The sequence below is a fragment of the Branchiostoma belcheri genome, unplaced genomic scaffold (genome assembly GCF_001625305.1).
Source record: "Branchiostoma belcheri isolate BF01 breed outbred unplaced genomic scaffold, Haploidv18h27 scaffold45, whole genome shotgun sequence".
Taxonomy (NCBI): Eukaryota; Metazoa; Chordata; class Leptocardii; order Amphioxiformes; family Branchiostomatidae; genus Branchiostoma; species Branchiostoma belcheri.
The window spans coordinates 2,406,027-2,424,082 of NW_017804076.1; the positions used below are offsets into that span (position 1 = coordinate 2,406,027).

An 18,056-nucleotide genomic window follows, 5' to 3' on the forward strand; every position below is an offset into this window, starting at 1 on the left:
ATAACCTTTCTGAGGCCATAGGGACTAAGGGTTGTCAATCCACTGAGTTCGGTATTGGAAGGAGTCCTCTTCTTCCACCTCCCGAACAAGCCAGGTACAACACATTGTACACCTGGGTGGAGTGAGGAAAGTCATGTAAAGTGTCTTTCCCAGAAATGCCAGGAACCGAACTCTTGACCTCTTGATCTTGTATCTGCTAGCCTAGCCACTTGGGCATTTGTCAGATGAGAGTCAACCCCCTCGGCATCTGTAAGCCTCTGCTAATAGACAGTAATTTGACTGACAGACGATGATTGTGTTTTTCAGCACTTCATCCTGAAGTCACCCTGTGCATGTCCAGGTGGCTGCAATAAGCCCAGTAATGCCACCTGTCAGCAGGTGGACAACTGCAGCTGTAACATGACAGATGGGAGCGGCATGGTGGATCTGCACAGGCTGGGGAGGAAGGACGGACCTGCGTGAGTAGTACTGCAATCCTCCACTTCACTGTTACATCACAGACAACGCAGCTCCAGCATTGAATTTTGTTTTACATCCAATCTCCTAGATTTTCCTAAAATCTACCAAAAATAAATGATTCTGCCCAAAAGTTTACAAAAGGATTGTTTAATTCAACACTTCAAGCCCACACAATTCTATTGACATTCCCATTGTCTGAAGTGTGCTTGGTAATTGGTATTTGTGTTAAAGTGTTACAATCAGTATTATAAAATGATGTACACATACCTGCAGGTTTCGTGACATCCTGAGTCCCAGTGAGTTCTCGGACTTCTACTCCTACAACCCCTGTTACCCCTTCTCGCTGGGGTCATGTCGGGATGCAGCGGCCTGCGTTAGTACGCAAACACACGGCGTACACATGGAGAACTCCCTCGGGAGTCAGGACAGGGCAGCGTTCGTCAACATTGGCTCAAACCTGTACATTGCGTATGGAACAGACAGGAACGACTCTAAAGGGTACAGAACATTTGTACATGGTCTTATAGTTTACTCTCCATGAAGTTACATTGATGCTTGTGATCATAAGTCTTGGATTTGGTTTACTGGGTAAGGGTCATAAGATAATGCAATACTGTATAGTCATCTACACTTACGTGTTGTGCCGGTAATTTGACACTTGGCTTTTTTAAAGTGTCTGACACATGGCAAGCTGTTCACAAGGTTTTATAGTACATAGTACATGACTTTGACTCATTTGTGTTTGTTTGTTTGTTTGTTTGTTTTATCAAGACCTCCATTAGTGAGGTCATCTAGATCTAGAGAACACTTTTACATCTAGAAAACACTTTTCTTCCTGGAGACCAAAACAGAATACATGTAAAATGAATGAAATGTAACAAAATTATACATTAAGTAAGCAGAACAACTAAAACTGACTGAAGTACAGTGGAATACAGTGTTTGTATGGTATATGTTTTCCCTAGACTCCTATCTTTAGTCCAGCTGGTGTGTGATCGACATCAGGAGTCCTTTGAAGCCCAGGGACCAAACCCACAGATTACGGGACAGTATGTGAGTCAACCAGTGTACTTGGCTCGAATAGAGATGACTGTTTCACTGTAGCATTGATATCATCCTGTAATAAACTATAGGTATATATGGCTTAGTTGGGGGATAAGTGGTTGGATGAATAACTGTTCTTTTAAGTTCAGTCTCAACTAGTTTGATGTGTATCTTTTTACCTGAGGAAAGAACATAGTCAGCATTCCCAAAAAGTAGGCTAGTTTTCATAAGGTTAGGCTACACCATTTTAATCAAGTTCTTATCAGAATCAATTAATTTTCAACAAACTGGTACTGTACAACTGTAGTACAAGGATGAGGCTGGTTGTCTGTGGTAGATTTTTTTCTCACCCAGGCCTATATTTTCTCATTGCTTTTCATTTTTCTAAAAAGTCTGAGAACCAACAAATTAAATCGGTGTGGCCCTACACATGATGTACAATATATTGCCAAGCAGAAAACAGGATCACACTACTTACACTGATAAATATTTGTCTTCCGGCAGCTCTTCACCCTAAGAAGTCCCTGTGCCTGTCCCGGGATGTGTGAAACACCTGTAACAGCCCCACCCCCTCATACCACAGCCCCCCTCACACCCGTCACTGTGCCACCCCCTACCCCCAACACCACCAGGCCAGCCCAGGCAGACTGTGTACAGTATAGCAACTGTGCCTGCATGTTCCAGAACAGGTCCTACATTGACTTAACAAACCTGGAGCAAACTTCAGGGGAGCCACTGTGAGTTGGTTTGTTTTGCAAAACTGGTAAACTATCCTATGGTATTATAATAATATCATACAAAATAAATCTAGATAAATTCTCTATTGCTTATTTTGTACTGTCTATTTGGGTATTCAATTATATGCGTTCTGCCAAAGTTCTATGCACAATACATTATGGGTTTTGCGCAGGTGCAGTACGTTCTGCTGACATGCTATACATACATAATTACTGTATCATAAAAAAAGTCATTCTGGTAGGTGCTTTAAATAATCTGTGTGTAAAATGTTTGTTGTTTATCATTTTGTACACAGGTTCAAAGACCACCACCTGTCCCCACCCCGACATGAAGATGGTTTTTACTACTCCTTCAACCCCTGTGTTCCCTTTACTGAGGGGAAATGTGAGGATGTGGCAGTAAGTCATGGTTTTACCATTCGCTGCTTAAACAGAAGAACACAGTCAATCGCAATCCGGTTTAGCGTCTGCTGTTCCCCGTCTTCCGAGGGTTAGACGTGCTTGCAGAACAAACAAAAGACGTACAAACTTTTTGCAAAATTGCTGTCAATTGAAATGCCCCTTTGAGATCGACTATAATATGGGGTATATATACATGTTTAGTGGTTATCACTTTCAGTTTAAGTCAGAAACATATATGTAAACTTCTTTGCAGAATTTTCCTGATAATTTAGATAGAACTGAATGTCTTTGGAAGGAGAACATATTTGTATATATATAATGCCTTCCAAGACAGCTACATGTAGAATACATTGCTTGCTTGACAAATAATCTGAACATACAGTTCTATTCTTCAAAATCACCAAAGTTTCTAGCCTGTTTCAGAAGAGTTTAGTAAACTGCAAATTGACTTCCCAGGTTTGCAGAAGGAGCTCCCTGAATGGGTCAGAGGTCAGTCTGGGGAAGCAGGACTCCTCTACATTTGCAACAGCCAATGACAACGGCCCTGTGTCCATCGTGTATGCCTCTGAGGACAGGCAAGTCTGTTTAGCACAATAACATTTAACTTTTTTTCAGTTTATAAGTGATAATTCAATTTCACTACTTTCTTTTCCTATTCTTTGTCATGCTGTAAGATACTAGTAGTTGTAGCTGTGCAATTTTTTTCCCTAAAGACAAGCTATTTGTTCTAATGGGCAAATTTCTATAAGAAATACATTACATTACATGTATTATGTTTCAACAATGTTGTACTGTGTATTTAGAAGAAACCTATTACAACATTGTTGAAGCATATCAGGGCCCCACATGGAACATTAGTAGTCCATCATTTAATCAAAATAAATAATACCAACCTGCATCTTCAACAGGACGTCCATTGTGAGTCTACGCTGTACAGAAGGGAAACGAAACCGGCTCATTGTGCTTGGTGCAGACCCAAATGTGCCCAATACTTATGTAAGTCTGTTAGTCATAATGCCAGTGGTTGCTATTGCCTCATTCTCTATATTTACCAGTATGTCATCTTGGAAATTGTCACATCAAAAATTCCCTGAGAGATGCCCCTAAGGGAATTTCATTGAAGATAAGAAGTGCTTCATATCTGTACAGCATTGCCATTGGGATAAGATTGAAACAAGGCTTTAAGCACAATTTTACGTAGTGAAAACTTGGCCGCATGCTTTACCACAGTTGAGGGTGACAAACAATAGAACTTGAGCCACCATTAAGACCAAATTTAACTGTACCAAGGACATTATACTTCTGTATGTCCTTGACTGTACCAACAAAAAGTTGATACATATACTGTATTTCTTTCTGACAGGAGTTTATACTGGAGAGTCCTCAATGTTGTTTGCACAAAGGTGGAACTACAGCGGTGAGGGGGAGTCTGATGTGGACTATTTGGTGAGTGGTATCAAGACTTTATATTATCCTTACATTAACCATGAAAATGTTTCCTGTGATGTTTCCTGCTATATCAGTAGTCTGTCACATTAACTTTTTTGTCTCTTCTTTATTCTCCAGTGCCTTAACATTGCTGTTGGTGAATAGATGGAGATGAGACCTGTTCAAGACCTTGCCATATTAAATCTGAAGCACTATTCTGTCAAATTCAATGGACAATGGCGACCATTCGAATCTGAAATTGTTTGAGGAACATGGTGTGATAGGATGAAGCCATAAATATTCTTTCCACAATCTTTTCTATCAAAAACTGATGACTCAAACTTGATGTTTAAAAATAAAGTCGTGATAAGAAGTACAAGTTGATACAATGTAAGCCTGTCCGTTTATTGTATGATGTAAGTCTAGAGCCCTATTATGAAAACAACCAACTGTAGAAATCACTTAAGTTTTATCTCACAGCACTGTTAAAACCTGCCAGGACTATCAAATGAAGACAAACTCAAGGTCTTTTCCAGTGACCACAGGGTTTATTTTGGAACATACATCGGAGAGACAAACATGTCTTGTACAATCTGGATTTGTTCACAACAAAAGCAGGACTCTCCTCTAAATTGGACTTATTACTCTGGACTTCTGACAGAAGAAGATAAAATCCTTACTATCAACTTCTTCATTCGTTGGACACAAACTTCAAACGGTGAGAAAAAGATATTCTTGGGGTTGCTTATAATTGTTCTAAATAGAGGTTGAAGCTAGATTTTACATTTCTTCTGCAATCCTGTCTGCCTTCTCCACGGCTTCCTCAATGGTTCCCACCATGTAAAAGGCGACCTCGGGAAGATGGTCATATTCACCTGCAGTCAGAGGAGAGAAACGTATTTAAAACTCTGTTCTATTTACAACATATTTTCAACAGAAGAACATTATGAATTAGAAAAAAAATGAAACAGTGACTACAGCAAAAGGTATGTAGTTCCAATACAGTTAAAAGTCAAATACACTATAATAGTACAATTTAACTATGAGGACAAGAAACAATCACAATGTGGACTCACCATTCATGATTCCCTTGAAGCCCTTGATGGTCTCCTTGAGTGGAACCAGCTTGCCGAGATGGCCTGTGAACACCTCTGCCACCTTGTTGAAAATCAGAACATTGTACTTTGTGCTTTGTACTTGAGAACAGACTCAAAATATAGTAGGACTACTGCCACACAAGTATGCAATGGACACAGAGACACGAGATATGTTAACACAATGAATACTACACTGGGACCTACCTGGAAGGGCTGTGACAGGAACCTCTGGATCTTACGGGCGCGAGCCACGGTCATCTTGTCCTCTTCTGACAACTCATCCATACCCAGGATAGCGATGATGTCCTGCAGGGACTTGTAGTCCTGGGAGGGAAGCAAGAAACTAGTGTTAGCACAAATGTCTGTATACTGGACTTGGTTGTAATCTAGTGTAACACATACATGGCTGATATTTCTACAGAGACCAAGTCTGAAAAGCACACACCTGTAGGGTTTTCTGCACACTACGAGCGACGGCGTAGTGCTCCTCTCCTACGATGTTGGGGTCCAGGATACGGGATGTGGAGTCCAGGGGGTCGACAGCGGGGTAGATACCCAGCTCAGCGATACCACGGGACAGTACAGTGGTGGCGTCCAAATGAGCGAAGGTGGTGGCAGGGGCGGGGTCAGTCAAATCATCAGCTGGCACATAGATAGCCTGGAAGTAAAGAAGCAACCATGTATGTTAGAATACTTTTGATAGTAATTATTCTGCTTTTTCTAGCATGGAAATATTTGAGTCGAACTATGCAACTGAAGATGCATTTCCACTCATCTTTAAATTGATGATAAAACAGGTCAGACATCCAGGTAATAAAATATGCTAAAAAAAGTTCCTCAAGCAATTTACTGGATATGATTTTGGAAATAGACATTTCAGGTAGCATCCACTACTATCGTCAGTGACAGTGAAGAAAGTATGACACAGTAATGACACTGTCACTGATGTAAGGTAGTTGATGCTACCTGAAGTGTCTGTTTCTAAAATCATATCCAATCAATTCAATAGGCATGAATAAGAAAAGTTCTGTTTTAGTGACAACACCTCACCTGTACAGATGTGATGGAACCCTTCTTGGTGGTGGTGATGCGCTCCTGCATGGTACCCATGTCAGTGGCCAGGGTGGGCTGGTAGCCTACAGCAGAGGGGATACGGCCCAGCAAGGCAGACACCTGGCGGCAAGTTTGTACAGAAAGGTCAGTATTGATACAAAGGATATCGTGTTCAAAACTTACATTTTAGAACACTGCAAGCATTACTAGAAGAACTAGTTCTGTATACACAGTAGGTACTGTACCACAAAAATTGATTTGGTACAGGTCCAAAAATACTTAATCACTAAGTAACAGTACTTTACCTCAAGTTACACTAATTAAATGCTTGTAAGTGGCCTAAAATTGGTAAATGGCTAGTCCCCCATGGGTTCCAGAGACAGGAAAGTGAGTTCTTGTTACAGATTGACAGTGTTATTAACTACCCTGGAAACGTATACTACTTTAAAAGAACATCATCCACAATTGTTTTAAGGATGTTTAAGGGTTGGTCACAGATGAGAAAGTTGATAATGTCATCAATGACTGAGCCCTGACCTCTGATCCAGCCTGTGTGAACCTGAAGATGTTGTCGATGAAGAGCAGCACGTCCTGTCCCTCCTCATCACGGAAATACTCAGCCACAGTCAGCCCTGTCAGGGCCACACGGGCACGGGCACCCGGCGGCTCGTTCATCTGACCGTACACAAGCGCCACCTACAACAACAGGATCAAACACTTCAATTCTCAGTTTTCCTTTCCCTTGCACAACCCATACCTCAGTAGTGTAAAGCTGGAAACTGTTCAAATGATTGATTGTATGAAGGCATGAACTAAAATGATTGAGTGAAGAGACTCTTTTTACACAACCAAGGATTTTTATTCAGATTACGTTTCGGTAACGGTCTGTCACCTTCCTCAGGGCAAATTTGACTGGTTCACATTGCACAGCACAGGTGACAGATGGTCACCAAAACTGAATAAACCTCTTGTATAAAAGAGCCTCTTTATTCATTGACTAATGCTAACCTGATGAAACTATTCACGGATGAACTACAACAAATAGGAATTACTGCTAACATTTTTACAGTCAGTCAAGAAACAGAGCTGGTAGATGATTTGTAAAAAAAAAGAGCAAGATGCACCAGACCTTGGACTTGTCTCCCTTGAGGTCAATGACACCGGACTCAATCATCTCGTGGTACAGATCGTTGCCCTCACGCGTGCGCTCGCCTACACCAGCGAACACGGAGTAGCCGCCGTGGGCCTTGGCAACGTTGTTGATCAGTTCCATGATCAGTACAGTCTTGCCGACACCGGCGCCACCAAACAGACCTGGACAGAATTACAACAGAATGTTTTTTAACTCCAAAAAACCTTTTTTGATTTCAACTGTTTAAGTGGATAAATGCCATACAACATAACATCATGTTAATACATGTATTGTGTCCTTAAGATAGTCTACGTACCGATCTTGCCACCCTTGGCGTAGGGAGCCAGAAGGTCCACCACCTTGATGCCAGTCTCCAGAATCTCCTGCTCTACACTCATCTCCACAAACTCGGGAGCATCAGCGTGGATGGCTGCAGTCCTGGTGAAACATGGAAGCCCACTTAACGAAGGCCTACACATAGCTTCTATAAAGTTTAACATAACATTTTTATGGCAATACTGAGGCCACAAGTCAGGAGAGTTGGGATGGTAACAGTGCAAGGAAAATATGTCTACACAAATCCTCTACAAGTATGCACCAACTAACCCCCTTCTTACAAGCACAAATATGATATTCTAAAACAGTAGCATCTACATTTCTTTTAATACAATGTATTTGCAATGAGCTATTGTTCTATTGTAATTACATACTTCTTGGAGTCGACTGGTCCTCTCTCGTCGATGGGTTCTCCGATGACGTTGATGATTCTGCCGAGCGTCTCGGGGCCGACGGGGATCCTGATGGGAGACCCCACGTCTGTGCACACCTGTCCACGCACCAGACCCTCCGTACCGTCCATGGCGATCGTACGCACCGTGTTGTCACCTGTTGGGAAGAGGTGCAATTAATTACCCTCAACTTTCATCTAGAAGTATCACTGCCATGACTTGCCATAGTCCATACAGATCACCACCATGTTGCAGCAAATTACAAAGAATAATCATTTAGATGCAATTTACATTTGAACATGAGAAGACAAAAAGATGAATTTCTTTCACAACAAAAGAAACCAATTTCACTGCAAGACTTTCCATAAACCTGCAAAGAAAGAAGAAAGGCTCCAATACTCACCCAAATGCTGTGCTACCTCAAGGATCAGTCTGGGTGATCTGTCAGCGACCTCCAGGGCATTGAGGATTGGTGGCAGGCCACTGTCAAACTGCACGTCCACCACAGCACCGATAACCGCAACGACCTGGCCCTTAATGGGCTCAGCCTTGGCAGCAGCTTCAGCAGCATAGGTACGTCCTGGGGAAATCAGGTTAAGATACGGTTAGGATACACTTTATTACAGTTTTTCTACTTCATGAAGGAATAGACAAACTTGAAGCAACCTAGAACCATGGAGTTGTGGCTACATATGGAAGAAGTAATTTCTTGATACCTCAAAACTTTCAGACTTATGATCAAAATTTGTTAATAGAACTGACAACATCAGAAAAGACCACATGCAATTATCTGAGTAGTTTTTGATGGGAGGCCCAAACCAGGGATTTGTCCAGTGTTGTATAGAATTAGAAGTAGCTTAGGAGAAGTATTAATGGAAAACAGAAGGTGTTTCTTAATAGGAAAATGACCTTCATATTTGTTGACCAGAAACAATTATATTTTGTTGATAAGAGATTTCTGTTGGCAACTTAAATGACAAAAATATACAAAATAAGACGTAAAAGACAAAAAATATTTCAGTCTCTTAACAATGCTTGGGTTAGAAAAATACCCAGTTTCGTCAAAACTCCTTGAACACTGACTAAGTGATATTGCCCCCCCCCCCCTTAACAATGTGACCTTCGATTAGGGGGATGGGGGGTGGTGGTCCACTGGGCCTAATTTGCGATTTGGGTCACTATTTCCAAGACAAATTGTGACACATTCGGGCTGAAAAAGGCGCATAACTTGGAAGAGAAACTGACAGCTTAAACGTTTTAATAATTTCCTGTAAAACATTGATATAATTTTTTTCAACGACTACGTTCGAAACGGACATGTGGGCAACACAATCAACCTACCGGCACGGCACGAAAACGAGGCTCCCCATATACCTCCACAAATTCGAGCTTTTTTCCATAAAAATCCGACATTACATCAATTTTGGTCCGACAAATAGAAACTTAGAAACATATAGCACGTTACTGAGCTAGCTATTTGTAATCTCATCGGAGAATTAGCTTCTGTGCATGACAATAAATTAGGGTGCTTCCGCGACATGGCATGACCGCCATTTCAAGTGAACTGCCCTTCCCGCAAGGGCAAAGTTTAGGACCAAATTTAAAGAAAATTTCGACAAAACAACACGTGAAAATCCACTCACTTGAGTACGAACACGCTGGTAGTGTTCTCAGGAGCGGTTTGGTGACTATAGTGCGCTTAATGGCGGGTTGCAAGGCCCGAAGGCCCGCCGTACAGATTCCCCGAGCTGCCGTCCGCAACATGGCTGACTGGTGAAGGAGACCGAACTGCACACTGGGTAAAATCAATGGCTTGGACTACTCGATAAACCGAAATGGGGATGTCAATTTTTCCTCAATATTATAAAAGCCACTGTAACTCATAAATGTTCCATGATAAACATATGATATTTAAGATTATGCCTTTTACTAAGATTCGGGGTCTATACTTACCAAAATGTTGATGCATTCTGTTCTTTGGACGTGTTTTAACTTTGAAAAAGTAGAATGGTAGCGGCCAATTCAATGCACGTCCAAAAAGTCCCGGATGTTGGCCATTAGGCACCTGTTCACCTGTTCATTGCAAAGAGCCGCCAAATAGTTTATCCAATCATCAGCAATGGCTGTTGCGGGCGATGGTTTCACATACCGACGTTCAAATATGACTATTACACGATATGGCAGAAATAATGACATAAAGAGAAATAAATTTCCTTCTTTCCTTCGCATCGAGAGCCAGTCATAAGTGGAATAACTTTCAAAGTAACTGTTACCGTAAATAGGTTCCCCTTATCCCTGTGACTACTGACGTGTTACGATGTTATTGGAAAACTCAAAGGCGCTCCGATCCGTATCTCTAGATGGTGACAGGTCAATTATAACAGTTCAAAAGGTTAATGTAACGGTTCTGCGAGCAATTTCCCAGTTTGGGCGCCAAAATTCTTCAATTCGTGGCTCGGCAAACTGTAAACAACGAAGTCCACTGTTACAAGCCCTAGAAGTACATGTATGTGTCCAGTAGCCGATTTCTTTAGCTATTATTGATTGTTTCTTGCTCTGTGACATCTTAAATTAATGTGGATATATCGAATTATTCAAAGTGTTAATAAGTCCCTACAAAAAGTGCTATAGAGCTGTAACTTATATTTAGCAAGATGGGAAAACGATATAACGTTAATAACGCATTTATTTTGAGCCAAAACCACTGCAAAGTTTTGTTCTTGAACAGAAAGTAGGGAGAAAACGAAGCTTAATTCACTGACAGATCTCTGACCTAGGTCATGATTATAGTTTTTTTTAACCTTTTCTGTGTTTCTTGTCTTTTATATCACACTTTTCGTTAATTCTTGGAAGTTGTGTCTTAAATACTTAATAGGGTTTACAATACAGGCACTACTAACATGTGATTACAGCTATGGCAATGATTTGCACTATTCAACTATGTCAACACAAAGCATTTCCTCACAAACTAAAATCAATACAAAGTTACGTCTTTCACAAGAAGAACAATGTACAGCTGTATATATGAAGACTATCTGAATATATGGTGATAGCATTAGCATGTTAACTCATGATCAGATACTCAACATGGAATGATACAAAATGGAATTAAATTTTAAGTCGGGGTTTTCCTGAACACACCCCAAGGTTCTCTAATCATCTCAAGCTTTGTTCTTGCCCATAGCGAGGCATGCCACAATGGTAACCATGGCAATAAGGACAGTGATCAGGATGACATTTCCCAGTGCCATGACAGCCCTGGCTGCCCACATGACCCTCCCCACCGCACCGCTCAGAACCATCCCTATCTCCATGACAATGGCCCCAAACTCGTCCCCTTCATCCACCATGTCCTGTAGGTAGCTCATGTGTTGGGCCCAGGGGAGGGCGAAGGTCTGGAAACATACAGGGGGAAATGTGAGAAACTCTATCTCCAATTTTAATAGCTGACATGCATTTTTCTTTGGCAAAAGGTAAAAATGGAATGAAAGAGTAAATCCCAGGGTAATGCATTGATCTTCTCAATCTTTTAAAACAGGTGTCAACTTCAATTGTCTTTCTCAACAATGGCAGCGTGTTTCATAATATGTTGCCTGTGTTCACAATGAAAGAAGAAGCCATTTTCTGTTATAAGCAGAGAGGTTTTGAAACCAACAGTACTAGTATTAATGCTCAAATAGAAGACAGAAAGATAAGAATCCAAAGTGTTTTTACGAGTACCTTGACAATGGATGTAGCAGTGTCGGACCGCTGCATCAGCCACACGATGGGGTTGGCCAGGGTGTGGTACCCCTCCATCACGTGTGGGAACTCTGCAGCTAGCTGGCGACCAAAGGCGGCGTCAGCCAGGTAGGTCTGGGCATCCAGGTGACCTGTAGGGTCAGAGACGATTGTACTATCTTGTCAGATCTGACAAACACTCGAGATTTGTGTTTGTGTGTGTGTGTAGGTGTGTGTGTGTGTGTGTGTGTGCGTGTGTGTGTGTGTGTGTGCGTGCGTGCGTGCGTGTGTGTGTGTGTGTGTCTGTGTGTCTGTGTGTCTGTGTGTGTCTGTGTGTGTGGAGGGTGTTTCAGGTGTATTAAAGCCTCAGATGCCAAACATTTGCACACAAAAAAGAACCCAACACACTTATCAGGAGGAAGAGTAGAGATGACCAGCTGTGCTGGGCTATCAACATAAAAGCGAACTGTGGCATAGCCGCACTGCACTGTCAGCAACCGAAAAAGTATTACATTATACTTTATCTTAAACTAACGCTTTAAGTTCGATGGAAGAAGAATGATTCTTGCAATTGGCTACTGATAATGGAAGTAAAGTCTTTAGCAAGATAAATCTGCCACCGCGGGTGTTATCGCGAAGTCCCTTCACGGCCGTGGATTTCACCACCAAAAGTGATCAATTCCACGGTCTATGGAAATAGTTAAAAATTCTTACCTTGGACAAAAAGTTCAGTGCAGATGATCTTGTCATCGCTTATACCCTTTGCAGCAGCAGTGCCACAGGATCCTGCAATACCGAAGGCGCAAGGCGAAACGCACGAAGCTGCAGAGATGCCTGTGTGCAAAATGATATTACATATGTACATTAATTTTAGAAATACATGTAGCTGTACGCACTCCATTGTCAAAACAAAATGTAGTCACCAAAAATCAGAACGGCTAGGAGCAAACGGTCATCCTTAGATATCAAGGATTCAAATTGTCATACTTGACACAGATCGTATAATATACCAGTTTCTTTAAAACGAGTAATTTGATTGTCGTCTAGGATTATATCTCACCAAGTGTGAAAATTCCCAGGACTGCGATACAAACACTACACCCAACAGTGGTGCCAACACATGTTCCGATAGCAACTGCGGTATCCTTGGACAACAGTAGGCGGCGGCGGCCACCCTGCAAAAGAAAGGAAAAGACCAAAATGTAATATCAATTTTTAAAAACATACGAGCTCTGTCTGACAAATAATAATCACTGGATTGTTTGTCAGAAGAAAATGTCATGAACTGGTAAGAGAAAGATGCAGTATATGCATAAAAACAAATACATGGGCAGACCTGATCGGAAACAGGATAGGTGACGGTCTGCACGCATTCCATGTTGTCACTGGGATTGGTGCTTGGCGGGCAGAGCACGTCCAGCGTCACCGGACCTTCCGGCTTGTCACAGTTCATCTGCAGACTGTAGCCGTAGTTAGTTGATACTATGAACACCTCTGGAAACGTGTCTTCCGTGAAGTTATGTTCCATCTGCATGTACGTTGCAGGATCCGTAGCGTTGATGGAAAACTGGAAAATTTAACACAATAGGTTTAGTATTAATTCTACGACGGTGGAGAATTCCTTAGCAACTGATTTAAAGTGGAAAGATGTCACAGAACATACTATGGAAGCCTTCATATACCAGTAGCACATATAGTGAACATGGTCGTAGATACAGCTATCGTTGTGACCTAATAATGGCTAACATGATTTTCATTCTTTTTAACCAGAAAATATAGATAACAGTCTATTATTACCGTCGAGTTGCGACAGTCGTCTCCAGCCAGCGCCTTCAGTGCCATGACATCAGACTTGTTGAAGATGGAGGCAGACGACGTTGCAGCGGACATCACAGCAGACATGGACGCTATGTCAGAAGAAGGTACCTCCCTCCTGCCGCTCTCCTGGTCAGACTCATCCTCCACGTGAGATACCTTCGACAATCCGTCGAGAATCCAGGACCCTGTTATGGCGACCGTGACCTTGCTGGTATCTGGAATACGTGGAGCGACGAACGAATGCAGGTAACCTCCAAATGCGCGGGTCCTTGTGGAGTCGATCGCCAGCCTGCCGGACAGTCCGTTCTGCCATTCCGCCTCGCGGGTCAGGTGTACAAGAACCGTCGGAGCATCGGTGGTGCGCACGATCTGACATGTGTCGTAGATCAGGTTGACTGCGTCGTAGGCCAGCGGAGCATACACGGGAGGCGAGCGTTTCAGGCGGTCGGCTAGGGTCTGCATCTTGCGCATCCTTCGTTTGCTGTGAAGCCCCTCCCCTGCAAAAACCAGTCCGTACAGGCTTACCGTCTGTGCTGACAGCTTTGCGTCATCAGAGCTCAGGATGTCCTCTCGCAGAGCCAAGGAGTCCCCGGTGTACCACATACGACTCAACAGAACAGTGTCATTGTTGGCTGCTTCCAGGATGTACCTTGCTTCAGAATGCGACACGAGCAGGACGACTGCGTCCGGGTTGTCCCTAAGGGAATCGCGGAGTTGGTCAGTGAGACTTCGTGCTTCTTCCTTGTTGTTGATGGTCCCCGGCGCGTAGCTGATATTAGTACCGACTGTAATGTTGTCAATCGTACCGTCCGCAAGGTCGCGAATCCTCTGCACCAGGTCTGTAGCGTAGATGTCCTCGACGTGTACCGGGATGACGACGGAGACGTTGTCGCTTTTTAGCTTCAGGTACAAGGCCAGGGCAAGAGGTTGGTTGCCCTTGCTGAGGCGTATGGTATTTGTGGCGTTGGCCAAGCGTTCAGATGTTGCTCGTGGTGAAATGAAGACCGCGTCTGGTGCGTTCACCGTCGCCCACTCCGCCACATGGACCGCATGGCTGCTGGTTTGGGGACCCACGAACAGACGCACGCCCTGTCGGTTGTACAGGTCACGGAAAGCTTGCAGGGCTCCATCTGAAGATCCATTGTAGTCTACGCTGTGGACCTGGATGTCCGGAGCTGACGGTACCTTCTCCCGATGGGCACGGATGTCATCCACGGCCAACATCGCCGCTTCCTTCAGGGCCTCCGCTGCGTCGTTGTCGGTTAGAAACAGTACACCGACCCTAACGATTTCCTCTGTCATTTTGATAACGATACAAGATACGTATATTAGATGATTGCTGTTTTTAGTTTCTCAAATTTCCTAGCCTCTACCCGGCTTCCGGGGGCTACTGGAGAGAGTATAAATTGGCCAAATAGAGAGATAATATGCCAGGGTGCGACAAACTGTACTCTCCAGCGGACCAACTTCCCTGGCATGTTATCTCTTTATTTGGCCAATTTCTACTCTTTCCAGGCGCCCCAAAAGCCGTCGAATGCGCACGGTTTTCAGAAGACACAATGTCACAAAATAAGTATACAAACGTTAAGAAAAAATGTTGGAATCAAATAGGTTCTGAAAAGGTTCGTCCAACCTTTTGATTCGTTGCATCGTTGTACTGTCAAGCCAACGGCGAGGCCGATCACTACGGCCAGCACGGCTCCGCCTGCCACCACCCCGATCAGTATCCGGTACCTTAGCTTCAATTCCCCACCACCTGCCATTCTTTAGAACCTTTCTGAAAACAAGGAGGACATCCCTCTAGCAACAACACAAATAGAATTTCACATTTTTAACCTGTCAAATTTTAGTAAATTGCAAGGGGTAAAGGATTTTCCGAGGAAAAATGTTACGAAAAATTGGGGGTATAATATACAAAAATAAGTTTTAAAAGTTGAGTGTGCCGTCACCTAGCCTGGGTACCATCCTACTTGTATGCCGGCCGGGGCTCCCACACTCGCTTCCCTAACAAGTACTTGCCCCAGCATACAAGTAGGATGGTACCCAGGCTAGCCGTCACCATCTCTATTGATAAATGTTGGAATTTTGAAAAAGAATAGACTATGTGAAACTCAACCCAAGTTTGAACTGAACTGATCGGTGGTAGTGGAATGCACACCGATACCTGACAGAGACATTTGTTAGTAAACCCAGATGAAGTTACCCATGAACCTCAGTTGAATACACATTAGGAGAGTCGTGATAAACAAGCTATTCGACCCTTATCTTTTCTACTGTTTCTTACATTACAAGACAAAAGCGGTAGATTTGCTTGAATAGTTGCATATATTGCAGACGGCGTACCGTGAGGGACTTTTGCCACTGTACTGACAACCCCACTAATCGACCTCCTCCCCCACCTACTGCTACAACGTACCTTACAATCTTGTTCAGAAAGGATGTAATTTAATGGTGATAGAAGATGGCGGCAGAAGTTCACATGTCAATGGCGTAAGGTTTGAGTAAACTAGTTTCACTTTCACGAACCATGACGCGTACGTCACCGCGTGTGTCAAAGGACAGTCGTAACCAGGTGAACGGGGCGCATTACAATGTGCCTGGGGCTGAGTTTGTTAGCTTGTATGGCGTGACCTCCACCTTGTGTATGGGTACCCGGGTGTGTCATGCCCGTTCGGAAGAATCCCCCCACAACGCTTAAATGTCCACTTTTTAACTTGACCATTAATTGATTTACGTAGTTTCTTGCTGGGCGACCACGACTTCTTTTCCCATGTGAGGGCTCCCACAGTATTAGCTGGTTTATGATTTCATCCTTATTTCTATAGCAGTGTCCGATGAACTTCAATCTTCGTTTCCTTATTGTTTCGCTCACTGTGGGTAGGTCTTCGTATAGTACACTATTTGGTATCCCTTGGTACCAGTGTACATTTTTGACAATTCTAAGCATTTTAGTGTAGGTCCCGTTTAGTCGTTTCTCTAGGGATTTTTGTCAGGGTTCAACACTCTGCTCCGTACAGCAGTATACTCTCCACAGCTGCTCTGAAGAAGCCGACTTTGAGAGGTTGGGTAAGATTTGATTTCCATATTTCAGACAGTTTGTTCATTGCTCCCCATGCCAGAGCTATTTTTACGCCAAAATGGGCCCAAAAGAAGCCCCAAACCTCTGATTGGAGAGTAGTACTACTATATTTTGCAGCAGATCGTATGACTGCATGCAATGAAACACTAGTATAATTGTACTTAGATTGGCATCATGTATTGACAATCAAACACAACTTATCAGATATTGACTTAGAATATATAGATTGTTCAAGCTTTAGACATTTAGGGCACTACTACTAGTCTCCTTCTCAGGCCTGTGCTGCGGCGGCGTTAACGTTATTTACCTTGGGGGAGGGGCTAGCGCCGGTTTTTACACGGCCTGGCTATGCAGACGGCGTACCGTGAGGGACTTTTGCCACTGTACTGACAACCCCACTAATCGACCTCCTCCCCCACCTACTGCTACAACTTACCTTACAATCTTGTTCAGAAAGGATGTAATTTAATGGTGATAGAAGATGGCGGCAGAAGTCCACATGTCAATGGCGTAAGGTTTGAGTAAACTAGTTTCACTTTCACGAACGATGACGCGTACGTCACCGCGTGTGTCAAAGGACAGTCGTAACCAGGTGAACGGGGCGCATTACAATGTGCCTGGGGCTGAGTTTGTTAGCTTGTATGGCGTGACCTCCACCTTGTGTATGGGTACCCGGGTGTGTCATGCCCGTTCGGAAGAATCCCCCCACAACGCTTAAATGTCCACTTTTTAACTAAAGGCCCAAGAAATTTTCTTTAAAAGATGGAGTGATTCGTATCACCAGCGAGGCTGGAATCGTACAAAAACTGCTCACTTTGTCATTGAATAAAAGTTATGTCTGATTTTTCCTTTGAAATCCTCTCAAAAACGCAGGAAATGCCATTTCAGAAGGTTCAATTTTCAAAATTTTCCGGGTAAACATGATTCTAACATTGTTGAACTTATCACACATAGTACTGGGTACAATAAGTAACTCGATAATATTAATTGGTCATTTTGCCGTGAAATATGTGTTATAGTTTAACTAGGAATTGGTAAAAATCATAAACGGTTGATATAAATAACTTCATAGCACACGATTTCTTTTAATCTACAGGTGAATTTAAGTGAAAATGAATCACAAGTCATTTTGTCACAACGATCTTAATTACATGTACTTGGTTTATAACAATTGGCTCAACTTGCTTTTAGTGTCACTGTTTACTTATTACGCAATAAAGTGTACATAACATGAAGGAAAAGGGAGAGGTGATAAGACCACAAAATGTTTTTTTTCCATTTCACAAAAACACTGTTATCTGACTTTACATCTGATAAGTTATAAATCACAACAGTTATCGCCAGAATACTACAAATGAT

The 18,056-nt window shown here is 42.8% G+C and overlaps 3 protein-coding genes across 4 annotated transcripts; 1 reads left to right on the forward strand and 2 right to left on the reverse strand.

Annotated features, from left to right (window-relative positions):
* Positions 1 to 312: 312 nt before the first annotated feature.
* On the forward strand, positions 313 to 4,498 carry LOC109478786. The gene is made up of 9 exons (XM_019780574.1): positions 313 to 458; positions 733 to 957; positions 1,425 to 1,512; positions 2,008 to 2,240; positions 2,537 to 2,639; positions 3,099 to 3,217; positions 3,551 to 3,638; positions 4,006 to 4,088; positions 4,209 to 4,498. Exons 1-9 carry the CDS (start codon positions 400 to 402, stop codon positions 4,243 to 4,245), a joined length of 1,035 nt encoding a protein of 344 aa, XP_019636133.1. The 5' UTR covers positions 313 to 399; the 3' UTR covers positions 4,246 to 4,498.
* Positions 4,499 to 4,598: 100 nt separating this feature from the next.
* LOC109478785 (ATP synthase subunit beta, mitochondrial) lies at positions 4,599 to 9,879 on the reverse strand. Its single transcript, XM_019780573.1, has 11 exons — positions 9,724 to 9,879; positions 8,484 to 8,660; positions 8,063 to 8,237; positions 7,669 to 7,790; positions 7,350 to 7,534; positions 6,758 to 6,916; positions 6,218 to 6,340; positions 5,613 to 5,825; positions 5,372 to 5,491; positions 5,147 to 5,228; positions 4,599 to 4,945 (listed from the first exon to the last, which is right to left on the reverse strand). The coding sequence occupies exons 1-11, from the start codon at positions 9,842 to 9,844 to the stop codon at positions 4,851 to 4,853; spliced, it is 1,572 nt and encodes a 523-aa protein (XP_019636132.1). The 5' UTR covers positions 9,845 to 9,879; the 3' UTR covers positions 4,599 to 4,850.
* A 1,017-nt stretch (positions 9,880 to 10,896) lies between these two features.
* On the reverse strand, positions 10,897 to 16,134 carry LOC109478686. 2 transcript variants are annotated; one of them, XM_019780351.1, is made up of 8 exons: positions 16,035 to 16,134; positions 15,252 to 15,395; positions 13,598 to 14,913; positions 13,137 to 13,367; positions 12,861 to 12,975; positions 12,515 to 12,634; positions 11,801 to 11,952; positions 10,897 to 11,475 (listed from the first exon to the last, which is right to left on the reverse strand). In XM_019780351.1, exons 2-8 carry the CDS (start codon positions 15,379 to 15,381, stop codon positions 11,242 to 11,244), a joined length of 2,298 nt encoding a protein of 765 aa, XP_019635910.1. In that variant the 5' UTR covers positions 15,382 to 15,395; positions 16,035 to 16,134; the 3' UTR covers positions 10,897 to 11,241. The 2 variants fall into 2 exon arrangements, with proteins under 2 accessions (XP_019635910.1, XP_019635911.1); XM_019780352.1 differs by having other exon boundaries at positions 15,252 to 15,391; positions 16,035 to 16,051.
* Between the last annotated feature and the right edge of the window lie 1,922 nt (positions 16,135 to 18,056).